Source organism: Synchiropus splendidus, chromosome 4 (assembly GCF_027744825.2).
Source record: "Synchiropus splendidus isolate RoL2022-P1 chromosome 4, RoL_Sspl_1.0, whole genome shotgun sequence".
Lineage (NCBI taxonomy): Eukaryota > Metazoa > Chordata > Actinopteri > Syngnathiformes > Callionymidae > Synchiropus > Synchiropus splendidus.
In genome coordinates this window covers 11942465-11964892 of record NC_071337.1, presented here as the reverse complement: position 1 = coordinate 11964892, position 22428 = coordinate 11942465, and the positions used below count along the sequence as shown (strand labels likewise).

General features: G+C 44.5%; 2 protein-coding genes across 4 annotated transcripts in view; both read left to right on the top strand.

The window, feature by feature from the left end:
- Positions 1-596: 596 nt before the first annotated feature.
- On the top strand, positions 597-20142 carry pum1 (pumilio RNA-binding family member 1). 2 transcript variants are annotated; one of them, XM_053864187.1, is made up of 24 exons: positions 597-688; positions 3874-4006; positions 5285-5457; positions 5609-5731; positions 5885-5953; positions 7127-7229; positions 7555-7748; positions 8231-8403; positions 8482-8743; positions 8883-8976; positions 9056-9154; positions 9227-9369; positions 9644-9782; positions 10100-10234; positions 10310-10609; positions 10717-10959; positions 11254-11524; positions 14284-14413; positions 14494-14628; positions 15167-15304; positions 16253-16378; positions 16750-16871; positions 16958-17150; positions 18638-20142. In XM_053864187.1, exons 3-24 carry the CDS (start codon positions 5296-5298, stop codon positions 18758-18760), a joined length of 3477 nt encoding a protein of 1158 aa, XP_053720162.1. In that variant the 5' UTR covers positions 597-688; positions 3874-4006; positions 5285-5295; the 3' UTR covers positions 18761-20142. The 2 variants fall into 2 exon arrangements, with proteins under 2 accessions (XP_053720162.1, XP_053720161.1); XM_053864186.1 differs by having other exon boundaries at positions 7124-7229.
- Positions 20143-20599: 457 nt separating this feature from the next.
- The window catches only part of sdc3 (syndecan 3), a 45486-nt gene continuing 43657 nt past the window's right edge, over positions 20600-22428 (top strand). The window contains exon 1 of one of the 2 annotated variants that reach the window (XM_053864188.1): positions 20600-20996. In XM_053864188.1, the coding sequence (XP_053720163.1) occupies positions 20943-20996 (54 nt within the window). In that variant the 5' untranslated portion in view covers positions 20600-20942. The remainder of the gene's footprint in view (positions 20997-22428) is intronic. The other variant, XM_053864189.1, reaches the window with a different exon arrangement.

Sequence of the window (22428 nt, the reverse complement as noted above, 5' to 3'; positions counted from 1 at the left end):
ATAAGTGTATTTGCCTTTGTCCTATCCACATACAACTCCATTTATGTTTGCTGTCACTTGCAGGCAAATGATTTAACACTTGTTCTTACGGAAACCCAACAAAAATACTAATAGGAAAAGGGAATAAATGGAATATAATGAATGGAATCATTTGCTCTGAATTTCATTGCAAATAGTTGTCGACTACTATAAATAAAAAATAGGGCGTTATTTGACATAAATTCAGGCGCGTCGCGCTTTAACTGGCCATTATTGCATTTCAACATTTGCTATTTTAGGGAGTCTCGCCGGCTGCAGACATTCCAGCGGGCTGCATCCCGCGGTGGTCCGTGTGTCGCAGCACGTTGCCATGGCTGCCAGTCACCGCGTTACCGTAGTGACCAAGAATACATTTGTGAACGGAACAAACCGATCCCTGCGTGATCTCAAATGTTTCCTAGCATTCCCGCTGTAACGTAACGAATCAAAACACACTGTGGTCGAAGACAGTAACTTTAGAATCATCTATAAAAGGTGCAAAGGGAAGCCGCGGTCGCTGTCAGCTTCCTCACAATGGACCACTCTCGCCGCATCCCGTCATGCACCGCTCTCGGTTGCTCCACCGTCGAGCCGCCATGTTTTCGGAGTGAGAGCCTGGGGTTTCAGGGTAACCGGGGCCAAAATCCACGACCATCCACCCTCTTCACCGGTAGGTATAACGCTCTGACCGCCTGCAGCACTCGAGACGATGTTAATTCACCTTCCAGTGGGTGTATTTCGTGAAACCCGGCTAGCTGGTGGACAGAAAGGCAGGTTTTGGCGCGTCAGGAGCGGATGCTCTCTCTACTCGCCTGCCTGCTTCCTCCCGTTGTGTCGGTCTTCCGCTCCAGACAGCTCCCGGGCCTTTGTTCAGACCCCCATCACAGGTACCCAAGGGGGCTGCGAGCTTGTTGTGCGTGTCCGTGTGGCTCGTTCATGTGTTGTGTGTGCAGGAATATGAGCGGTATGACGGCTGAAACACATACTTGTTGTTCACCGGAGCGCTGCTTAAGGCCGTGTTATTGTTGGTGGACATGGGTAGTAAACTTCCCAGCAGACCAGGGACCAGCGTCACCCGGTGCTGTTACATGGCGGTGGCAGCCGCGGTTACAGGAATGACCCTCACATGGGATTTCCCGGTGTAACGTCCAACATATTCTTAGTGTATGTCATGTGTTGTGTGAGGTAAACTGTCACGCCCCTGCCTGTACCCGGTATGCCGCGGCTGGAACCCCGGCTACTATATAATGATTAACCCGGTGCGACTATGAAATAAGGTGCGTGCAAACTTGCACCACAAACAACCCGGGCGCTTTGCTTTGGAGCATGTCCTCTCCGCTGTTATTTCCGGGTGTTTTGTCCCCGACCACCAGTCCCTGTCATTTCGTTGGAGTCATTCATATTCGAGTTGGGAACCACAATGATTCCGGACCTAAACAGTCCGGCGAATGTGTGAACACAGGCTCATGCCCCTGTTTTATAAACGTTTAGCCTGTCAGTCCATGTCTTTGTCCGAGTGGAGGGGGTGTGTTGATTCCAGCAGACATGTGAGTGGAAGCCTATGGTGAGAATATGTCCTGCAGAGAGAGGATCGGCGAACGAGGATGGACTCTCTAGTGCCGAGCTCCTGATCACTTGTTACTCATGCTAAATTGTAGAACATTAACTCCATAAAAACATCTCAACCTTTGTCATGAAATGACACAGTCAAGTTGTTTATTAATATCCAGGTTTCATCCTGTGATGGTTAAATGTTGTATCCTCACTGGTGTTGAAAGGGACATGCAGCATGCAGTTTCAAAGATTTATTTTATTCCAGAACCTCCTAATAGGGATGATTGTCATGAACTGAACCTCAGTGTTTTTGTTTCCCAAACCCACAGTGCCTCCTCATGCCTGGAACTTTTTCTGTCCGTCTGTTATTGTCTCTGCTACTGTAATCTGGTGTCTTAAGTCGAACACCAACTGTTCCAGTTTAGATTGAAATCACATATGGGCAGCCAAATACTGACAATGGTGTTGATTTTACTTTTGTTGTGCTTATGAGATAGAAGTTTAGTGCTTGGGAAGTTAACTGAAACTGGCTTCTACTGTGCAACTGCTGTTTGAGATTTTCCTTAACTATATAAAAAAAGAAGAAAATATTTGTTTGTTACCAGGAACTACCATAAATTACTTTGAAATGGCTGGGGATGGACAGATTCTGTCAACAGTTATTGAGCATACTTAATTAAATAAGACAAATAACATCTTCACATAAATTTGGATGCCTTCTAAGATTATTATTTTCATAACTTTCGCTCAGCAACTACAGAAATCGTGGAGTTTGAGTTGAGGCAGCTGGCGAGGTGGTGCAAACTGCACACAGACGTGACCTGTTCAGATCAGGTGTGTGAGTCTGAAGCAATCCTGTGTTTGCAGTCCCTCCTTGTTTGTAGCAGTGAACCTGTTCAGACCAGATTTTTGTGACTGAATGGTTTTTGGCTGTGACTGCAGCTCAGTTAATGACCTAACTGGATTAATATGGAGTTTATTATTTACTGCTCACTAGTGCCGTTGAGATATCCCACAGTAAGATGTAATCCTACCTGGATGCTACGCTGCTCGGACTGGCATGTTTGCAGGCCTGTACATAGTCAGGGTGGAGGAGGTTTACAAGCTTTGTACATGTAAACAAACCCAGTATAAGCTGTAATAAATGCAAAGGTTTGGCAGACTTTTTATTTACCAAATACTGCTATTTCTTGGGTTTAGAAGTAGATTTGGCTGATGCTTCTCCCAAACTGTTTATTGATAATTTATTTCCTCTCAACTATAACGTGTGTGTCTAAAATAAGACAATGTTTTCCCCAGTAATAAATTAACTTGATGCAGAGCCATTAAAAACTTGGAAGTCAGACTCAAACCAAAGTATTGAATGGTTCTTTCAAGTTTGACTGTAAAAATCATTATTTTCCGTATTGGTGTTGGATTGAGAATTGTGTGTTGTTCAAAGTTGTCTGGGTTACAAAAAACCAAGAACTGGTCATGTGAATGTGCTCTGGAAATTGCGTCTGTGGTGAGAGGATGCATGAGGGTTAAAGCAGTTCAGCTTGGCACAATGAGATGTGTTCATTATATTGGGGATTGAACAATGTTAAGATCCTATAACATGCTGTATGACACCTATGAAATTCTCACAGCAAAGTGGTTTTTGAAGCATTACTTATGAGTTCATCGTTTCCATGCTAAAAATTAACAAACGAAGGCTCCGATTACAACTTCCATCTAATAATAGATTTGATATGTTTAGTTATTACAGCCTCTCGCTTTTCTATCAGGCTTTCTTTCATTATTTTAGCCATTCTCTTTCATTCGCAGATTTTTTTTGTGTGTCCTCTTTTAAAAAATAAAATACTAGTTCATTGATGAATGCCCTAGTGGAAATTATAATCATCAATGCATATTACACCTGGTCCTATTAAGGTTCAATTTGTTTATTGTAAGAGAATTAGTCCCACTGTGTCAAATGCAGCTTATGCCACTGAAATATCTGAGAAATCTGTGATGGTTCTTATTAATTTCATTCAAATGAGGCATACTGCATAAATGGTTGGATTAATTTCTTGCAACATTTAGTGGGCCTTAGAGTTATGGTACATTTTTTTTCCCTATAATTACATTTGAAAACATTTTTTTTTTATTAAATGGTTTCTCGCACCCTCAAAAATGCCCTCATACTACAGCCAAGCGGTTTTATGGCTCATTGTAAATTCCCACTGGGAAACGAAAGAAAGGTCCACTTAGAAAGCTTAGAAAGGTCCACTTTAACTGCAAAAACACAAAGTATTAAAGTGTTGTCTCTTTTCTGTCTAGATGCTGAGCAGGACACTGCACACCGATGCGCTGCAAAGCGATCTCCATCTGTTCCAACGTTGGTGCGAGCCACAAGCGAGCCTGTCCCGAAAACTACTAGTGGCTCCGTGAAGTGTGAAATCCCCCGTTGCAGGTAGATGTCCTTCACAATGTTATCCAAAATGTGAAAAACTTTGAATTTAGATACATTATGTGCTGCCACACCTATCGGTGTTCTCGTTCCCTTCATCATCAATTTCATGAGGGTTTTTAGCCAGCGTCTGGGCTGATTTGGGATCAGTGTTCATTTTGACAGCAGAATTTGACTCGGTTAGTAATGTAGTTGCATAGCAAAATGCAAATTTAGTTTTAGTCCCAATTTAGTCATCTCATTTGTTTTAGTCACTGTCTAGTTATGGTCCACAAAATTTGTTAAAAATGTTAATGTCATATTTGCACTATTGAAAATACATTTTGACAAAGACGCATAACAAGGCTGGAGATTGCGAACATTGTGGTGCCTGCCTGAGGTTGTCCGAGCGCTGTCACACAGACTGAAGATTGCGGTGTGGACACGTGTCTCTCACAGAGCGGTGTGAAAAAGTACTTAAATGTATTCACAAGGTGAGAGTCACTGTTGCTTCTCCACAGGCCGATTTATCAAAGCCGTGGTTGTAAACAAATCCACATGGCAGTGGAGTATTGGCAAAACAGCCGGAGAGTGATGAGACTAGCTGGTTCATATACGCTTCATGATCAATAAGAGTCATACTTTTATTTTACATGCTTACCTGCGTGCACACTTCAGGGTGACTCGCCTGTAAATGTCTCTTCGATTTGGTGGTGTTTTTGCCAGTGAACTTCGCGCTACACAAGATGTGTCCTAACACCAAAGCCTGAAGACTTTATGACAGAATGTGCGAGCCTTTAATCTTTGAAAAATAGTAAACCCTGGCAGTTTTTAAAGTGTGTGTAGCTTAAAAAGTGTATGGATCACTTCTGAGCATGTGGCAATGTTCTGATGTCACAGCTCCTTTATAAATGACAATTCGTTAATCAGATAAACTCATAAAAGGAGTAGGCAGGTCAAACACTTTGCCCATCTCCTGATTCCTAATCAGGGAGCAGGCAGCGTATTAGAAAAAAAAAATCAGGAATTGTCACTAGTTTTAGCGTTACCAGAATGTCTTTTTAATCTAATCTAAAAAAATCTTTCTAGTATGAATGTTGATGTGAACTGGAACCCTCTTTTCAATCGAGAAGCTTCCGTCAGGACAAGATTGTTTATGGGACTCGGAGGTAACTTGTCGAAAGCACGCTCTGTTTTGCTTGGAACGTGGCCAATTTAGCATAGAAATAACATGGTGACGAAGGATTGATGGTTTACCCTGTGACAAACACCTACTGCAGTCGTGTCCATTTCTCTGAACAGGCTCTGGTGGAATGAGCAGTGTGAGTGTGTTGAAGAGGAAAGCGTTGCCCTGGCAGGAACCATTCAGTCCCCACTGTAGGAATACATCTCACAACATGCCCGTGGTGCTGAGCAGTGGAGCACATGCCCCTCCAAATGGGCAGACCCCTCAGGCCCCACCACCCAACCAACAGGTGACGTTCAGCAAATCGAAATTCACAGTTTGCTTTATTTTCCTCTTCAACGACCTTTGACGTCACTCTTATTATGACCACGGGTTTATATTTTGCTCTTCATTCAACATTCTTTTTCTCAATTTCCCGTGATGTGGTTATGTTCTCTCAGGGCGTGGCTGGTGCTGGACGTTCCCAGGATGACGCCATGGTGGATTACTTCTTCCAGCGGCAGCACGGAGAGCAGCCAGGCAAACATCGCTGGCCCACCGGAGACAACATCCATGACAGTCAGGTTTGTCAGCTTTCTTTTTTCATTTTTTCACCAAAGTACTCTCGAAAGCATATTTGGATTCATGCTTCACAGAGCTGTCTAAAGTGTTTCAGTCACCCCGTATGTGAATGATACAGTAAGCATTTAGCATGAAATTGTTGTCATACGCCGCAGGTCCGCTCCATGGACGAGCTGAACCATGACTTTCAGGCACTGGCTTTGGAGGGACGGACTATGGGAGAGGTAAGAGCTTAACATGGCACATCAAGCATTGTGTTTGACATAGGCACCACTCAGATGATTTTGCATTCAGTTTCAGTGTTTGTGGCAGGTATGGAGTTATGTAGTTGTGGCTCTCACAAGTTGTTCTAGGCTATTAGCGCTTGATGGTGCATCATTCGACGAGGGCACAGTGTTACACAGTGATTTATTTTTTGAAATTTTATTTTTAAGAGACCAGGCTGATGCTGATTTTTGCCCAGTTCACTCTTTGTGTATCTGAATTACACAGACAACATAACAAACATAAATTCCATATATTATTGTTATATATGACAGAAAAACTAACAAGGAAATTCTTGACAATTTCAGTTTTCAACATTTATATAAAAATCAACAAATAACAGAGAATCTTCTCAAAACGGAACAAGAAAAAACAAATAAACCATCTTCGTTTTTCAGAGATTATGATCAAACATCCTGCAATGTAAACATTGATTTAAGTAATAAACTCACACATCATTTGTTGAATACTGGCGAGTTTATCTCTAAGCATTTCTGCATTCTCACCTTAGGGCCAGCTCCTTTTCCATCCACCACTTGTACTTTTGGGTAAATGCAGCATAGTTGGGATGTTTGCTGGCATTAGTCTGGGTAGCTTCTGTGTTGTGGTTAATGAGCTAGTTCTACCAAATTGTGATATTAAAATGCGCATATCGACTCAGATGAGTCTGTGCACCCCTACTAGGCCTGTGCCGGTCTCATTTGCTACGATTCAGAATCAATGTCCCAAAATCAATTAAAACAATTTTTTGCCATTTTGGAACTTTGAGCAACCTTCTGGACACATGCACGCACATAAAAGAAAGATGGCGGAGAACGTGTTCCAACCTGCTCTGCCTCCGCTAAAGGCTATAGTTTAGCGTTATTTTGGTTTTTACGAAAACACAGAGCTGGACACGAGGTAAACCATGTGCAGCTATTGCAAAACCAATGTCAAGCACTTTAGCAGCACAACAAATACAAAAGCTTGTATTGCAAGGCGTCACTCTGAGACACACACGCACTTGCCTTGCTTCAGGTCTAAAACTCTGATTAAACACCACAGATAATCTTGTGCTGAATCAGTGTAGTTTTGCCCGTTATGTTGAACTATTTCTTTTTACTGACTTATTCTGGCTGTCGGCTTTGCAGCAGCTGCTCACTGGGAAGAAGTTCTGGGAGACTGATGACTCCGGGAAGGACGGACCCAAAGGAATCTTCCTGGATCAATGGAGGGACAGTGCATGGGGGGCTTCAGGTACAAGTCGAACATTCTTTTTTGGTTTGTTCAATGTTTGATTCCGGTCTTGCAACAAACCAATCAATGACCTAAAAACTCAGCAGAATAGTAATGCTGCAGAAACTATATTTAGATCCTTACAAGCTTGTGTCACTGCTATCAAATACTCTCCCTGATCCTTTGGTCAGTTTCCCACAAATGAAATGACAGAACACTCACAGATAATTGTGAGAGATCAACCAAATCTTTTCTGAAATACAACTGCCTAATGTTCTTCTGATAAAACCCAATGCGTTTACAGTCAATTGTCAGTGTTTCACTTCCCCTCTTCCTACCTTTGCAGACCATTCCGTGTCTCAACCAATCATGGTGTCCCGGCGGCCAGGACAGGGTTTTCACGGTGGTGGCGAAGTGGGTGTGGGCTCTGTGATGTCACCTCGCTCGGAGAGTGGTGGGCTCGGAGTAAGCATGGTGGAGTACGTTCTCTCCTCCTCACCAGCTGACAAACTGGACTCCTGTCTTCGGAAGGGACCTTATGTAAGTATTCATCTGTGTCCCCTCTCAAGTTCTCACCTTATGCATGTGAGTCACATCGTCTCTGTTGAATTCATGCTGTCATAATGTTGCTCTGGAGATGATGATGGGTATTTTTATTAGACTTGGGGACAAGGATTGGTGTTAGGCCTACTTTAAACCATCAGATCTTATGGCTAGAATGCACAACTTAAAGTAATAATGAAATGAAGATGTTGGTGGGAAGTTGAAATTAGATTGGATATTGGTCTCAATCTTAATGGCTTCATCATTTCAATTGTTGCGTTTTTTTTTCCCCAGTTCAGTTTTTTATCTTGGATTTTTTTGTCTTTCCATTGTTGCCTGCTGAATGATATCAAGAAAAAACATTTGAAAGACAGCAGTTCTGACTTTTCCCCCAAATGTGACCTGTCATCTGTTGCCCTGCAGTGTCCAGTTTTTGGTTAAACTCTTTCTTAGTTTTGTTTGTCTCCTCCTGTACTCAGGGTCAGAGGGATGGCGAAGTGGAGGAGGAGAAGAGAGAAAAGCCAAAAGCAGCATTTGAGGGTGAAAAACTCAAAGAATTGACAGAAAGTGAAAGTGATGTGATCAATGATGTTATCAATCCAAACGGATTACCGGTGCAGAATGGCCTCGATGTCGATGTCAAAGAATTTGGGTATGAAACCTGACAACGCGGATACTTTGTTGTGGTCACTTTTCTATGATGGTTAAATGTGTTTTCCTTCTGCTGTAGTCGTGGCCCAGGCAACATGCAACCTCCTGGACCTGAAGGGGACCTGCTTGGAGTTCCTGGGGTTGTTGGGCCTGATAGCATGACCCCGCTGGGCGGTGGAGGTCCCAAACCCCCTGATGACTTCTCCGGTGTAGACCAAGGCGGTGTCACGATGGATCCCATGGAGTCTGTGATTGAACCCCTTCAGTTTGATTACAACTCCCAGATGCAGATGGACTCTGCTCCGACTGTGGGCTTATTTGATTACACCAACCAGCAGCAGGTACTGACCCACTTGAGAGTCCTTTAGTTTGTTCTCACTGTTAGACCAAATTTCATTGCGTTGATAAATCCAGAGTCAGGGCTCTGGCGTATGCATTTCAACAAGTGAAGATGTTGATGACGTATTTGTCACTTGGCAGCTGTTCCAGAGAAACAATGCTCTTGCGGTGCAGCAGTTAACAGCAGCCCAACAACAGCAGTACGCCTTGGCAGCTGCACAGCAACCTCATATTGGTATGTCAGTCTCTCCCAAAATACACATTGATATCAAGAGTATTAAAGCTCAGTTGCACATAACTTAATTTGTTGCCAGGTCTGGCTCCAGCATTTGTACCCAACCCTTACATCATCAGTGCGGCGCCCCCTGGTACAGACCCCTATGCTGCAGGACTTGCAGCAGCAGCCACGTTAGGTGGGACACTGAAACATTGCGTAATTATCTGAGTGATTTGTTCCTCACTAATTAAACTGTCTTTGTGCTCAGGTCCAGCAGTGATGCCTCCTCAGTACTACGGTGTCACTCCCTGGGGGGTCTATCCTGCCAACCTTTTCCAGCAGCAGGCAGCTGCTGCCAGTAGCTCAGCCAATCAACAAGCAGCAAACCAAGGCCAGCAGAACCAGCAGCAGGTTGGTGCATCGTCTGATGAACTTGAATCGTACCAACCAGGAATTGGACTTTTAATAGCTTTCCCCACTTTATATAGTAAATACTTACTCGCTGGTTCTGAATCAAATCAAGTTTTTTTTTTATTGTTTACAGTTTTGTTTTCAGAATGTCCACACTTTGATACCAAGTGTGTTGTTTGAATTTTGGTTTGAAAGCTGTGTGTTTGCACTGAGCTATCTATTTTAATTTCTTTATTTTTTGGCCAGAAATAATTTAAGAAATCTGTCTACTTAGGTAATGCGTGCAGGGGGCAACCAACGACCTCTGACCCCCAGCCAAGGTCAGCAGGGACAGCAGAATGACCAGCTGGTTGCTGCAGCAGCTGTGAACTCAGCTCTTGCTTTTGGGCAGGGGTTAACAGCAGGTGTCCCTGGTGAGCACAACATGTCTTGTTTCTTCACGGCTCCACTCTGTGGCCCCTAATTCATGTGGAACAAAACCTGCAAATGTCTGTCCATTTTACAGCTATTTACATGCAATGCTTGGAGTGAATAATTTTTCTGTATATATTTATTTTTTGTCATGTGATCCTCTTTATAATACCCTAATTCTACTTGTGATGCTCTCATAAGCTGATGTATTGCCTGGTGAAGGTGAATGAACATACTAGGTGCTCTTTTTTGATTGATGTCAATATTTAGCACTTAAATACTATTCAACAATTGCTTATTTATTTACTCCCCTTCCCAGGTTATCCAGTTCTGGCCCCTGCTGCATACTATGACCAGACAGGGGCCCTGGTGGTTAACACGGGAGCACGGAGTGGCCCTGTCCGCCTCATGGCACCTGCCTCTGTCATCATATCTCCCACTGCTGCACAAGCAGGTCGCATAACTCGTACTTTGATTGGTTGCCACTGTACCTTGTATCTGAATACTTACCTTAGTTCTTGTCATGCAGTCGCAGCAGCTGCAGCATCTGCTGGAGGTGCCAACGGTGGTCTTGGTGGTGGGGCCAATGGTCCGTTCCGTGCCATGACCTCTCAGCAGGGTCAGCCGCAAGGTGGCCCTGGTGGTGCCCTGGGTGGTAGCTCCTTCTATGGATCGTCGTCGCTGAGCTCGTCCTCTCAGAGCTCATCTCTCTTCTCACAGGGATCTGCTCAGCCGGGACCTGGCTCTGCCTCATTGGGCTTTAGCCAGCCTGGTTCATCATCACTTGGGCCGTCACTTGGGGCCACACTGGGTGGCTTCGGTACTGCAGGTGAGCGTGAAAACCCAACAGTGAATTCACCTCTTAAACAGTTACGGACATCTAATCTGAGCTCTAATCGCGTCACCTTGCTGATAAATGTCTTTGTCTCCCTCTAGTGGCCAATTCCAGTGGTGGCAGTGGTTCAAGGCGAGATTCTTTGACGGGGAACAATGAGTTATACAAACGTACAGCTTCAAGTCTCAACCCAATTGGTCATGGAGGCTTCTACAACGGCACCCTGGGCTTCAGTCCCTCCCCAGGACCTGTGGGAATGCCCCTGCCAAACCAGGGCCCCTCTCATTCACTCACACCGCCACCCTCGTTGTCCAATCACAGCTCTTCATCAAACCTAAATCTTGGTAAGTGGGTGCAGCAGGATTCTTTTGGAATATGGGTCACTATGAACCTGGCCTTTAATGGCGATTAGGTCATTTAGGAATGATGATGTCAGTGCTTCTGCTGACCGCTAATACTAATTGTTCTGTAAAATTTAAAAACAACTAATTTGCTTTGTAGTTATTGATGATTCAGTTCATTTGAATTTTGTTTGCAGTAAATGGTATCAAGTTCATGTGGATTCAAGTGTTTCAAAACTGTCTTTGTAATGATGTCTGATGGGTTTTTGCCCTCACATTATTTCCTGTGCTCTCCAGGAGGACTGACAAACGGTAGTGGACGCTTCATCTCTGCAGCGCCGGGAGCTGAAGCCAAGTACCGTAGTGCCACCAGTTCAGGCTCCTCACTCTTCTCACCCAGCAGCCAGTTGTTCCCATCGTCGCGACTTCGCTACGGCATGTCAGACGTGATGCCTTCAGGCCGAAGCCGCCTGCTGGAGGATTTTCGGAACAACCGTTACCCCAACCTGCAGCTTCGAGACATCGCCGGGCACATTATGGAGTTCAGTCAGGATCAGCATGGCAGCAGGTAACTGATGTAATGACTGAGCTGTTTAGATAGTTTATTAGAAGATATGAAGAGTAAAATATTGTGGTGAGATCAGACGTTTGGCTGCGAGGATCGTGGTAATTGTCGTCGACAGCCTGACCTTCAGAGGGTCTCTACACCTCAGTTTCAGTTCAAAACTTAATGCCTTGACGGTAAACAAAAATGCTGCTGCTGTCTAAATCGATACTTCATTTCATTATCGGTTTTGCCTCATTAAAGGCTCCCAGTTACCACGCCGCTACACATTTTCCTTGCAATTGCTAATTGGATTCTGGTGGAGAAGCTCCATTGTACACGATGTTCGAAGGCCCACAAACAAAAGCTTTCAGCCGTTGATCAGGGGTATTAACAGCAGCATAAAAGACTATAAGTGCACACTGTAAGCAGACCGCATGGAAAGCATTCTGCTGTAGTTAAACTTCAACCAGATCATCTTTTGAATTAACATTCTCAGACCTAAGACTGCCTCTACTCCTTCAGTAAACACATTTACCTGTTGTCTGAGTCACCTAACCCAACCCACTCCTCAGCAATGAGAATTGAACATTTGATAAACTACGGCTTTCAGTTTGGAATGAAAGGCTTTCAGCACAATCTGTGCAAAGATTTCTGTTGATGGTGACATGGAAGCAGAGGTTACTCAGAGAGTGGTTATTAACTTTAAATATTTACTGATGTCAATCAAGTTGGCGAGTCAGTGTTGGTCAAAACAATATTTGACCCAAATGATAAATGCGCTTGGTGGCATCATGGTGATTGTGCTGGATACTTGTGGTGTGTTCAAGCAAGTTAAAGACATGAAGTTGTTAATATTTCTGCAGTCATGCTGGGTACCAGCATGTTTCAGAACAACTGAAAACATCTGCAACTGTTGCACTGTATGTGTGGCTTAATGTTTCTCAAACACTGCTCTTTTGCATCTTCAGAATTTTGATACACCAAAAAGCTGATATTACATTTACGTGGCAGCTGCTGTCCTCACTGCTGATGGACAGAAAAGGCTTTTGTACACAGTCCATGTGACACTACAAACCAGTGAACCAGAACGTCTTGCACAATATTTACAAATCTCTTGACTGCTTTTCTGAGGGATTGGGCAGTAACGGTATGAGCTGCTGTGACATTTCACAGAGAGGTTGAGACTGGCTTGATCTGTTTTGTCTGTCAGATGCTTTTAACAACTGCATGAATGGGCCGCATCCTGCAAGATTAAAATGAAAATATGGCCGAATGTGGAAAGCATTTTTGATGGGGTTTTTTTTTCATTAAATTATGAGGCTATTGTTTTTTTTAGTGTTCATCACAAGCTGAGACTGATTATAATTAAAACAAGAATACTAAGTTTACTTATTGGACAGGCTTATCAGAGCCATCTCATAAACTTTAATTTGTCGCTATCACTGCTGAACCAGTCATCAATTTCTGAGTAAAGCTTGTGAGCAAGTTTATTTAATCTTTCCTTAATGAGGTTGACGTTCTCCGGTCCTGTTTCAAAATTATGTGGCAGAAATTAGAGGTTTCTTTAGCAATGGTAAAATCGTCGCGCCTCAAAATACGCTGTCATTTTCTTTTGATTTATTTTTTCTCTTTGTTTTCTTTCTCACTGGTTAGTGTTATGAACTAGAAAAAAATAGAAGTTATTTTTTTAATGGTAGGGGATTTGGTTCACCCTCTGTGGCAAAGCTTAAACTTCAGTTGGTTGAGAGGACATTCATTTAGAAACTGCATGTGGAAACTTCAGTATGAAGTCAGTATGATGCTGCATGTATATTTGAATTTACTCCACTGGGCTTTCCAAAACTTTTGGTGCTCCTGTTTGGTGACAACACTGTAACCTCTCTTTATATCTCTGTCACTTTGTTCCCAAAATAAAGTCAAGCTTTTTCTCTTGTCAAATTAGATTGTAAACAAGTCAGTAATTAGGTTGGACTTGAATATCCAAACCCTCTGAACATTAAGCGATTCAGACTAAATATTTGGAGATGCATTTTCTCCATTATCATCCCCAGTTTGAGCAAAATTCCTGTGAGTCAAGAACTCTATATCAAGAAACAAATTAAAGTTCTAATGCAAACAAATCTGTCCTCGGCTCTGTGGACTCTTGTTGGTGTTGAGTTGTCAGCCAGCGTTATTAGCAGAAATCAAATTGGGCCAGCTGTCTCTAAGACTTTTCCACTAAAAACATCTATTTTTACTGTGTGATATTCAGTCTGCACATACCAGACATTCTCTCTTCCGGTCTCTTTTATCTCATGGTTTTGTTTATCACTTCAGAAGTCCACTTCTGTCAACAGCATCTCTGTCTTTGCTATTGCGCTTCATCACTTCTTGTCTGTCTGTGGCCAAATGTTTAACCCCTGAAGGCAGATTGAAGCTGTGAGATGTCCACAAAGCTTTGCAAGTGATTCAGGGCAGGCTCTGAACTGCTGCCAGGCAATTGAGCTGTTGAATGAATATGATTTCTGAATCCTAAACGGCATAAATGTCACAACAGAATATAGTATAGCGTGTCAAGTGTCTCCGACTGACGTCATGTGTGTGAGGTAGTTACAGGCCCAGGGTCACATGTGGCCCGAGAACCTCATAACTGCTGACAATAGTCCAGATCTGGCACTTTGTCCTCCTCTCAAAGTGGAGTACCCGGTCTAATGAACCGCTAATGGAACAAACCTATTGTGAGACAACAGCGATCACCTTTTCCGCACACTGATGATTCATTTACCGCTGTCTCTCAAAAGGTTCATTCAGTTGAAGTTGGAGCGAGCCACTTCTGCCGAACGCCAGCTCGTGTTCAGTGAGATTCTGCAGGCTGCGTACCAGCTCATGGTGGACGTCTTCGGAAACTACGTCATCCAGAAGTTTTTTGAGGTTCGGACCTGTCGGTTTTTGAAGTTTCACTTTAGTTTTCAGTGGATTCTCAAGCTGGTTTCCCTTCTTTTGCTTTGTAGTTTGGCAGTCTGGACCAGAAGCTAGCACTTGCCGAGAGGATCAGAGGCCATGTTTTGTCTCTGGCCCTACAGATGTACGGCTGCAGGGTCATTCAGAAAGCTCTGGAGTTCATCCCCTCAGACCAGCAGATCATAGTGAGTACATGAGTTCATCCTGCACCCTCAATCCGCTGCCCTATATTCTCTGAGAAGGTTCAAATAAACGGCTCTGTAATTTCAATGCTGGGACTGCGAAAAACAAAACATCCCAGTGTTCCAATTCCTCAAGTATTATTTGGCTCTAAATGAGGGTCTCTGGATGATCACAGCTATGATAAAAAGATTCTACTGTGGCTGTGTAATGGTTATTTTCGTTTGCATTACGCTTTTATAGTCGAGCTGCTGCGTGTCGCAGCAGGTAATGATGGTGATACATAAATGTAATATGTATAATTCTATCAGCAGGTGCTGAGACAAATTTAAAGATGTGTGTGTGCGGGCGTGTGCATCCATCCATCTCTCTTTAATAGCCGGCAATAGATTTCTCCAAGGCAACTCTTGTGTTACAGTGAGCTCCTTTGAAAAATGAGGCAGAGTATGAAAAAATGCTTTCAGGCAATATTTGATTTCTCAGTTACTCCACGCTCACTTCCTATTTCTGTCTCTCATCCACCTCACCCCTGTCCCCCGGCAGAGCGAGATGGTCCGAGAGCTGGACGGCCACGTGCTGAAATGCGTCAAGGATCAGAACGGGAACCATGTAGTGCAGAAGTGTATCGAGTGCGTCCAACCTCACGCGCTTCACTTCATCATCGACGCCTTTAAGGGACAGGTGGGCCCCCTCCCCCCCTCCTCTGTGCACTCATGACAAATGTCCCCCGCCGATCAATGAAGGCTGCCGGTGTTTGGTCGACATCCACATTAACACCAGATATTGTCACCAGACACATGTTCATTGTCCTTTCCAAGGGTGCTGTGTGTCACCAGGGCAACAGAAACTTTAGCCGGTCACAATCAGCCGTCTTCTATCCTGAACGCCAAATGTCACATTAACATGAGGTGTTAGAGGTTTTGCTCTCTGTATGAACACACCTTTAATTGAAAACAAAGCAAACACATGTGCTCCGTTTTGTCTCCGCATCAGAATTGCTTCACAGTTTGCTCAGCTCATGGTGTTCGTGCGCTGAAAGCATGTCAGGAATTTGATCTCACCTTCCCTGCAGGTGTGGACCTGGTGTTTCCAAGTCTGTCTGCAATGAAGCGAACAACAAAAAGTGTTGCCTTGTTAACGGCACTTTCCGAGCAATGAGCAGGGCGGTGAAAATGTATATCAACGCTATCCTTTTTTTTTTTTTTAGTTCTTGGTTGCATCTTTGATTATTTCTGACGTCTGTGCTGATGCAGTCTTGAATGAAACTGATGATGACGACAGTTACTTTCACACTTGTCATCAAAAGAGAGGAAGAATGTTGGGGATGATTTAGCTGAAGCCGAAGCACCTCTGCAAGTACTTCTGATGCACATATTGTTGAGGCGTCTGCATGACTTTTCCACTTGTCTGTGTGTTAGTCAGCTGCTCAGACGTGAACTTGTATGCAGTTCCTGTGTGACCTGTACCTTTCAGAAGTGCATCATAGTGAAGCCTGTTGTGCCACAAACCATTTGTTTCTGGTTTAGATAACGGTGCCGTTTAAAAACAAAAAAAAAGTGACTAAGGAGAGGTGGGGGAGTTCTGCTCAGCATTCGTCACTAATGAGTAATAATTATGTGTGGCCTGCAGGTCTTCGCCCTCTCCACTCACCCTTACGGCTGTCGAGTCATCCAGCGCATTCTTGAACACTGCCTTCCTGAACAGACGCTGCCTATCCTCGAAGAGCTGCATCAACACACCGAGCAGCTTGTGCAGGTACTCAAAGGTGGTCCCTGAAAGAAATAACTTACGAATAACTAACTTTTATAAACAGAAACCCTCAAATGATCACAAAGTTCTTTCCTCAGCACTCCCGTGACCGTACACCAAGTTTGAGGTGCTAAACACTAGATTTTGAATCAGTTGTTCCCCCTTAGTTCTTGAATTGTTCAAGGTTTATTTTCGTTATGTATGAAAAAGGAACATGCCAAAAATCTATTAATCATACATTCCAAATTGAATAATACAAAGTAAGAGCATATTTTATGTTATTTTGTTTGACATGTTTCTACTTTCACCACTCCTCAGAACCCTCATGTTCTGGTGTTTTTTCTTCTCAAATGCTCACAAGTTTCTTAATTCCTCAGGACCAATATGGCAACTACGTGATCCAGCACGTGCTGGAGCACGGCCGAGCAGAGGACAAGAGCAAGATAGTGGCGGAGATCAGGGGCAATGTTCTGGGCCTGAGCCAGCACAAGTTTGCCAGGTTCAAACCCCTTTCTTTTCTCTCCTGCTCCTCAAAATCGGCTGGTCGTCTCACTGTTTCTCTTCTTTCTCGCTCCTGTCTTCCAGTAATGTGGTGGAGAAGTGCGTGACGCGAGCTTCCAGGGGAGAGCGGGCGATACTTATCGAGGAAGTGTGCAGCCTGACTGAGGGCCCCCACAGTGCCTTATTCACCATGATGAAGGACCAGTACGCCAACTACGTGGTGCAGAAGATGATCGACGTGGCCGAGCCGACGCAGCGGAAGATAGTGATGCACAAAGTGAGTCAACCAAAATCTACTAGCGTAATATCTGGTTTCTCCAGACTACAAGTGGCAGGTTTTTTCCACTGAGCATGCATCTTGTATAACTCATCATATATAATTTCATGTTTTTAACTGTTATTTCACGCTGACCGACATGACCAAGGAGCTTACTTTGGATTCTGTTCCACCACTGATAGAGAAGGATGTTCTCCGTGTAGTCACGCATGATAAAGTGTCAGCACAACACTATAAAAATGGACATGATAATGGTGGTTTTAAGTTCTTTTAAATGGAAGACCATCCTGAAAGGAACATTAATAAGATGACAGTAATGTGTCGCATGTGAAGCCCTGGACACTGGAAGTGACAGAGCGGGTGAGAGCAGCTTCAGATGAGTGATATTTATTGTCCTCTCATGATTTAAAGCTGGTATTTTTACTGTCATCCGTGAAGTAAATGTCAAGTATTCCCCCTGTGGCGTCCTCGTTTCTCAGTCGGCTTGCTTCTTGGCGAGGTTCTGCTCCTCGTCACAGTACAAGTGGGGACCAATGGGGAATGGGGAACTACTTAGGACTTTATAGTCCAGTATGTCAGTAGGTTTTGTTCTTCTTCATGATGCATTTTTAGAAGGCTGCGACTTACACGTCACACGATCAGTGATTGCCAGGTGTCAGCCAGACTCTTCCGCAATATGATGATCAAAACTCAGGGCGACTGTTCAACCGTGCATGAGTAGGTTTGAGGTTTACATGCATGTCGCGATATTTGGTCACAAAATTGGTTGTGGAGTTTAATCGTAGACACCAAAATCGTGAAGAAACTTTGATTCATTGTGCAGCAGTGGACCTGGAGTGCGTGTGTTGCTGTTTTATTTCCATCGATTCCAAAAGTAGAGCTCAGGTACCAACCACTGTCTTTAGAGCATGTGATGGCTTTGTTTCGCTGCGCTAATTCACACCTCTGTTTTTACGTGGTGTTTTGAGCAAGTAATCTAAACCCGAGTACAGCTGTGTACAAGTATTTGCTGCTGCTTCTACTACTACTGCTAGAGCCACTGTAAGATCACTGTCCGACAAAGCATACTCTCAGTCAAGCCACTTCAGTCCTTAGTTGACCTGCTGTGGACTGTACTCTCGATGCAGACGCAGTTCTGGGAGAGGCCACACTTGCGCTGCACCTGTGTTAGTCAGCAGGAAGTGGACATCGATGGCCCTGAGAGGGTTGTGACTGATATCAGTCTGCTCCGTTTGATTTTGGAAAAGAAGTAATGTAAACCAATGTTAACAAAATGAATGTTTCCAAGGACAGAAATGGGCTGTCCTCGTCTTGTGACCATGACTCAGCATTTCTTTGTCCTCCTGCCTCTAAGAGGCTCCGTCACAGTGGAGGCTGGTGAGCTCCATCTCCCAGGCAACATCATGAGCAGCTGCTGGAGCGATCGTTGATATTGAAAGGGATGGCTGATTGATTAGAAAATGCATTTCTCTCCTCCCCCTCTTCAGATCCGGCCTCACATCTCCACCCTGAGGAAGTACACGTATGGGAAACACATCCTGGCCAAGCTGGAGAAATTCTACGGCGTTGATCTGAGCCCTCTGTGCGGCCCACCGAATGGCATCATGTGAAATGAAGCCCTTCCTCCCTCAAGACATGTTTACCCCCCTGACCCTTCTGAAGGCCTCATTTGACTGAATGTCTTTTGCTGGGAAGCCACCCTGCACCCCCTGTACCCCTGTTTCCATGACAACCCTTCAGGAGGAGCCTGTTGCTACAAGGCAGCCTTAGTTGAAAATTTGGTCACCCCTCCCCCTACCTGGGACAGCTCCTGTTCAGAGTCCACTCACCGCCTCACACTCGCCTTTTTCTGCATTTCACCCTCTTTATTTAAGTTGAATCATTTTTCATGCCGGCCACAGCCGCTTCTTCCACCCGCCGCCGTTCACCACTACGAGAAGTCTGCCGCACACTTGTAGATGGACCCACTCATGCTTCAGCTAACCAGCAGACGGATCATTTAGCATGAGATTTGTTTTCTGGTCTTGCTTCTATAAATATAACGTGTATACTTGGTGTAGACCTTGCATATATATAAATATACATATATATATGTGTATAAAACTTTGTAGTTTTCTGGGTTTTGATGTTGAATCTGTATCTATAATGTATCCTAGTAGTGACCACATACTTTGATTGTATAATTGTATATTTGTAAACCCTTGTAATGTAAATGTGCTTTACCACCCTTTTATTATGAGGAAAGAAAAAAAAAAGTCAAAGAAATTCTCACTTTGAATTTAAAATTCTTTAGGAAAAAACAATCTTTATTTCAGTGTATATTCTCACCTACTTGGTTGTGACATGAGTTGTTGTATATTGTAAATTGTAATATCAAAAGTTTTGTTTAAAAATGCCCTTTCTATACAACGTAGTGCTTGTACAAAGTTTTGCCACACTGGGTTTTATGTCGTCACTGCTTAACTTAAGTCTCTCTGGAAGTGTTCTGCTCCCAAATGTCCGTTTTTTTTTTTGTTTTTTTTTTTTCTCTTACAGCCAAGTTTTATCTCAACTTTGCTTAAGTGACGTTTATCTTAAGTTCCCTCCTGACTTCTGTTTCATTTCACCTCTTTTCTATGGACTCATGTTTACCCTCTCAAAGTCACGCCGGCCGGACTTGTCCTGCTCGCCGCTTTCGAAGGGGTACTGCCGCGAATTGTACAGCTGAAATTATTTGGCATTTTCTCTTGTGCTGTAAGTGCTGTATCATAATGTTTCTGTCCTTTTTTTTTTTTTATTTTACGGTGAGAGAAGCCGCCCGCCACAGTGCGGTGTACATTAAGACAGCCTTGTGTATATTTACTACGAGCACACCTGTAACCATATGTGTATAGGTAACAGAACCTGTGTATGCTTATTGCCTGGGCAACTATTTTTTGTAACAACTGTTGTAGATTGTCTCAACAATTGTGTGACCTTTATTTTGAAATTAAACAGAATAAAAAACATAAACATCGCCGATGTGACTGACTTTTTTCTTCTGTTGCAGTCAGAAGATAGAGACACAGTTTAACGCAGGCTGTGTGGATCAATGATGTTGTCCTCTTGACCCACTGGCAACAATTGATCCTGAAAGTAAATAGAAAAACATAATCATATTTAAAAAAAACAAAACATTTAAGCGGGAGGCTTTGGAGGTCATCTCCCTGCTTGGAGCAGTTTGTCCGTGTATAATCTGCGACTCAATCTAATCTGGTTGCTAGGCGACCTAAATTGTTGATCGAGTCGTCGGTGAATGTTGATTGTAATCGCCGGATTATCATATGAGAAACGTGCTGACGGCGACTCCAGCCAGGTGACTGGCGGCCGTGAACGCCCCGCGGTGTCTGCGTCTGCGGCTGCCTAAGCGAGCTGCAGGGGGCAATGCTTCCCCTCTTTGCTCCTGGAGATCCCCACACACACACACACACACCTCCTCCTGCCAGACTCCCAGGCCAAACAGCGTCGCCATACGGAACATCCTGCCCTTAACAGAGAGGGGGAGGAGAGAGAGAGAACAGAGAGAGGGTGAGACCATCTCCGGCGGCTCCCGGTACTGACGCGAACACTCTCAGAGGAGAAGCTCATCTCCGGAGCCGCGTGGTCACTTGGATTTAACCACCGGATGGTCGGGACGGGCGGCGCGCTCTAAAGTTGGACGGACCTGCGCGAGACTCCGAGAGCTTCCACCTCCCGCCTCCGAACGCAGCTCCCCGAACCCCCGTGAAGGCAGCGGCGGCACCGGGAGGCTGTTGCCCGCCACCACCGCAGACCATGAAGCTGCCCTGGCTGTTCGCGCTGACGGCGTTGGTGGCGCACGTCGCCACGGTAGGAGCCGCTTCTTTGTTCACGCGACTTCCAGACATGCTGTTTTGTGCGTGTGCGTGTGCGCGCGCGCGTGCGACAGTGATATCGGAAGGAAACCCTGCGCCCGACCTACATATCAGCCCCTCCTCACGCGCTCAGTCCTTTGTGTCTCGGGGTTTATCCCTCTGTAGCCCCCGGAGTCAGGAGGTGTGTGCGCGCGCGTGTGTGTGTGTGCGGGTAATTAGCGGGTGCGCTCTAATAGCGCTTGATGACGGGGTGTCCCGGCGTGTGGTGTCACATCCTGCCGTGCATTCCGGGTCCGCGAGCCTCACTGCGGCTTGAACCACTTTATCATGCGCGCGTGGTTCCGACCTCGAGCCTGGGACGCACACTCGCCTCATCACCAGATGCTGTGAGCGGTGGAGGTGTGTGTGGGTGGGTGGGGTGACGGGAGAGGGGGAGGCGGTGGGGGGGTTAACGGCGATGCGGAAGGTTCGGTTGAATGATGTCATCGGGAATCGCGCCGCTGGTGGAGATGATTAGAGATGCGCGCACACACACCTCACCCCCCAACACACGCCTCCGCCACCGATGAATCCTGATAGATCCAGGGAGGTGATGAAGAGGAGGAGAGAGGACCATCATTGAGAGAAAAGGAAACACACACACACTCACCTTAGGTTAAAATTAGAATTTAAAAAAAGTTGTGATGTGTGTCGTTTTTTTTTTATCTTCACGTGTCTTGAAGTGAGCTGAGGGTTTTAAGTCTCTTGGCACACGGTGGCAATAGTTGGTCTATTTTTAGCTCAGGTGTGTTTCACTCCAGTATCTGAGCTCTCCGTGAGAGATTGTGGTGCTGCTGACAAAAATAATGGCACAATCCAACACCAAATCCCAGCCAGACACTTGGAGTTGTGTACTTGACTCTTCATTTCTATGACAGAATACGAGTGTCTTCAGCAAAAGCTACAGAGTGTGTCGCGTGCATTTCATTAATCTGCATACTGGAATCTCATCAGACCATCTGAACGTGGGTGAACCCATGATCTCACTATGCACTATAAGATGAATCACAAATCGGCCATCTGTAACTGTCACATTGACCTTTTGTAAGTTTAAAAACCATAGTGGGACGGAGTCAAATTAATCAGAAGTTTCCTTTTGTTCACAAGCCTAGGTCTCCACACGGCTTCAGTTCAGTCAGGAGTGCTATAACTTCCATTATTTTATGGAAAAGTAAAAGCAAAGAGAACATTTCTCAAGTCTTTTGAGTGCAAACTATCATAAGGTAGTAGAGCTAGAAGAAACCAGGGCACCGTGGATACAATTTGAAGTTGCGTCGGATGAAGAGGAACATAGAAGAAGAGGGAAATTATTTTGACTGTGTGTTTGAATTACACAGGGTTTTCAAGGTGTAAATCAAAAAGCTGACTGTTGTGAGGGTATTCAAAAC

Excerpts from the sequence above, each read along its gene's own strand:
- pum1 (XM_053864186.1), top strand. The coding sequence starts at position 5,296 with ATGAGCAGTGTGAGTGTGTTGAAGAGGAAAGCGTTGCCCTGGCAGGAA. Across the intron at positions 5,732-5,884 it reads ACAACATCCATGACAGTCAG|GTCCGCTCCATGGACGAGCT; the intron begins GTTTGTCAGCTT and ends CATACGCCGCAG. Across the intron at positions 9,370-9,643 it reads GCCAGCAGAACCAGCAGCAG|GTAATGCGTGCAGGGGGCAA; the intron begins GTTGGTGCATCG and ends CTGTCTACTTAG.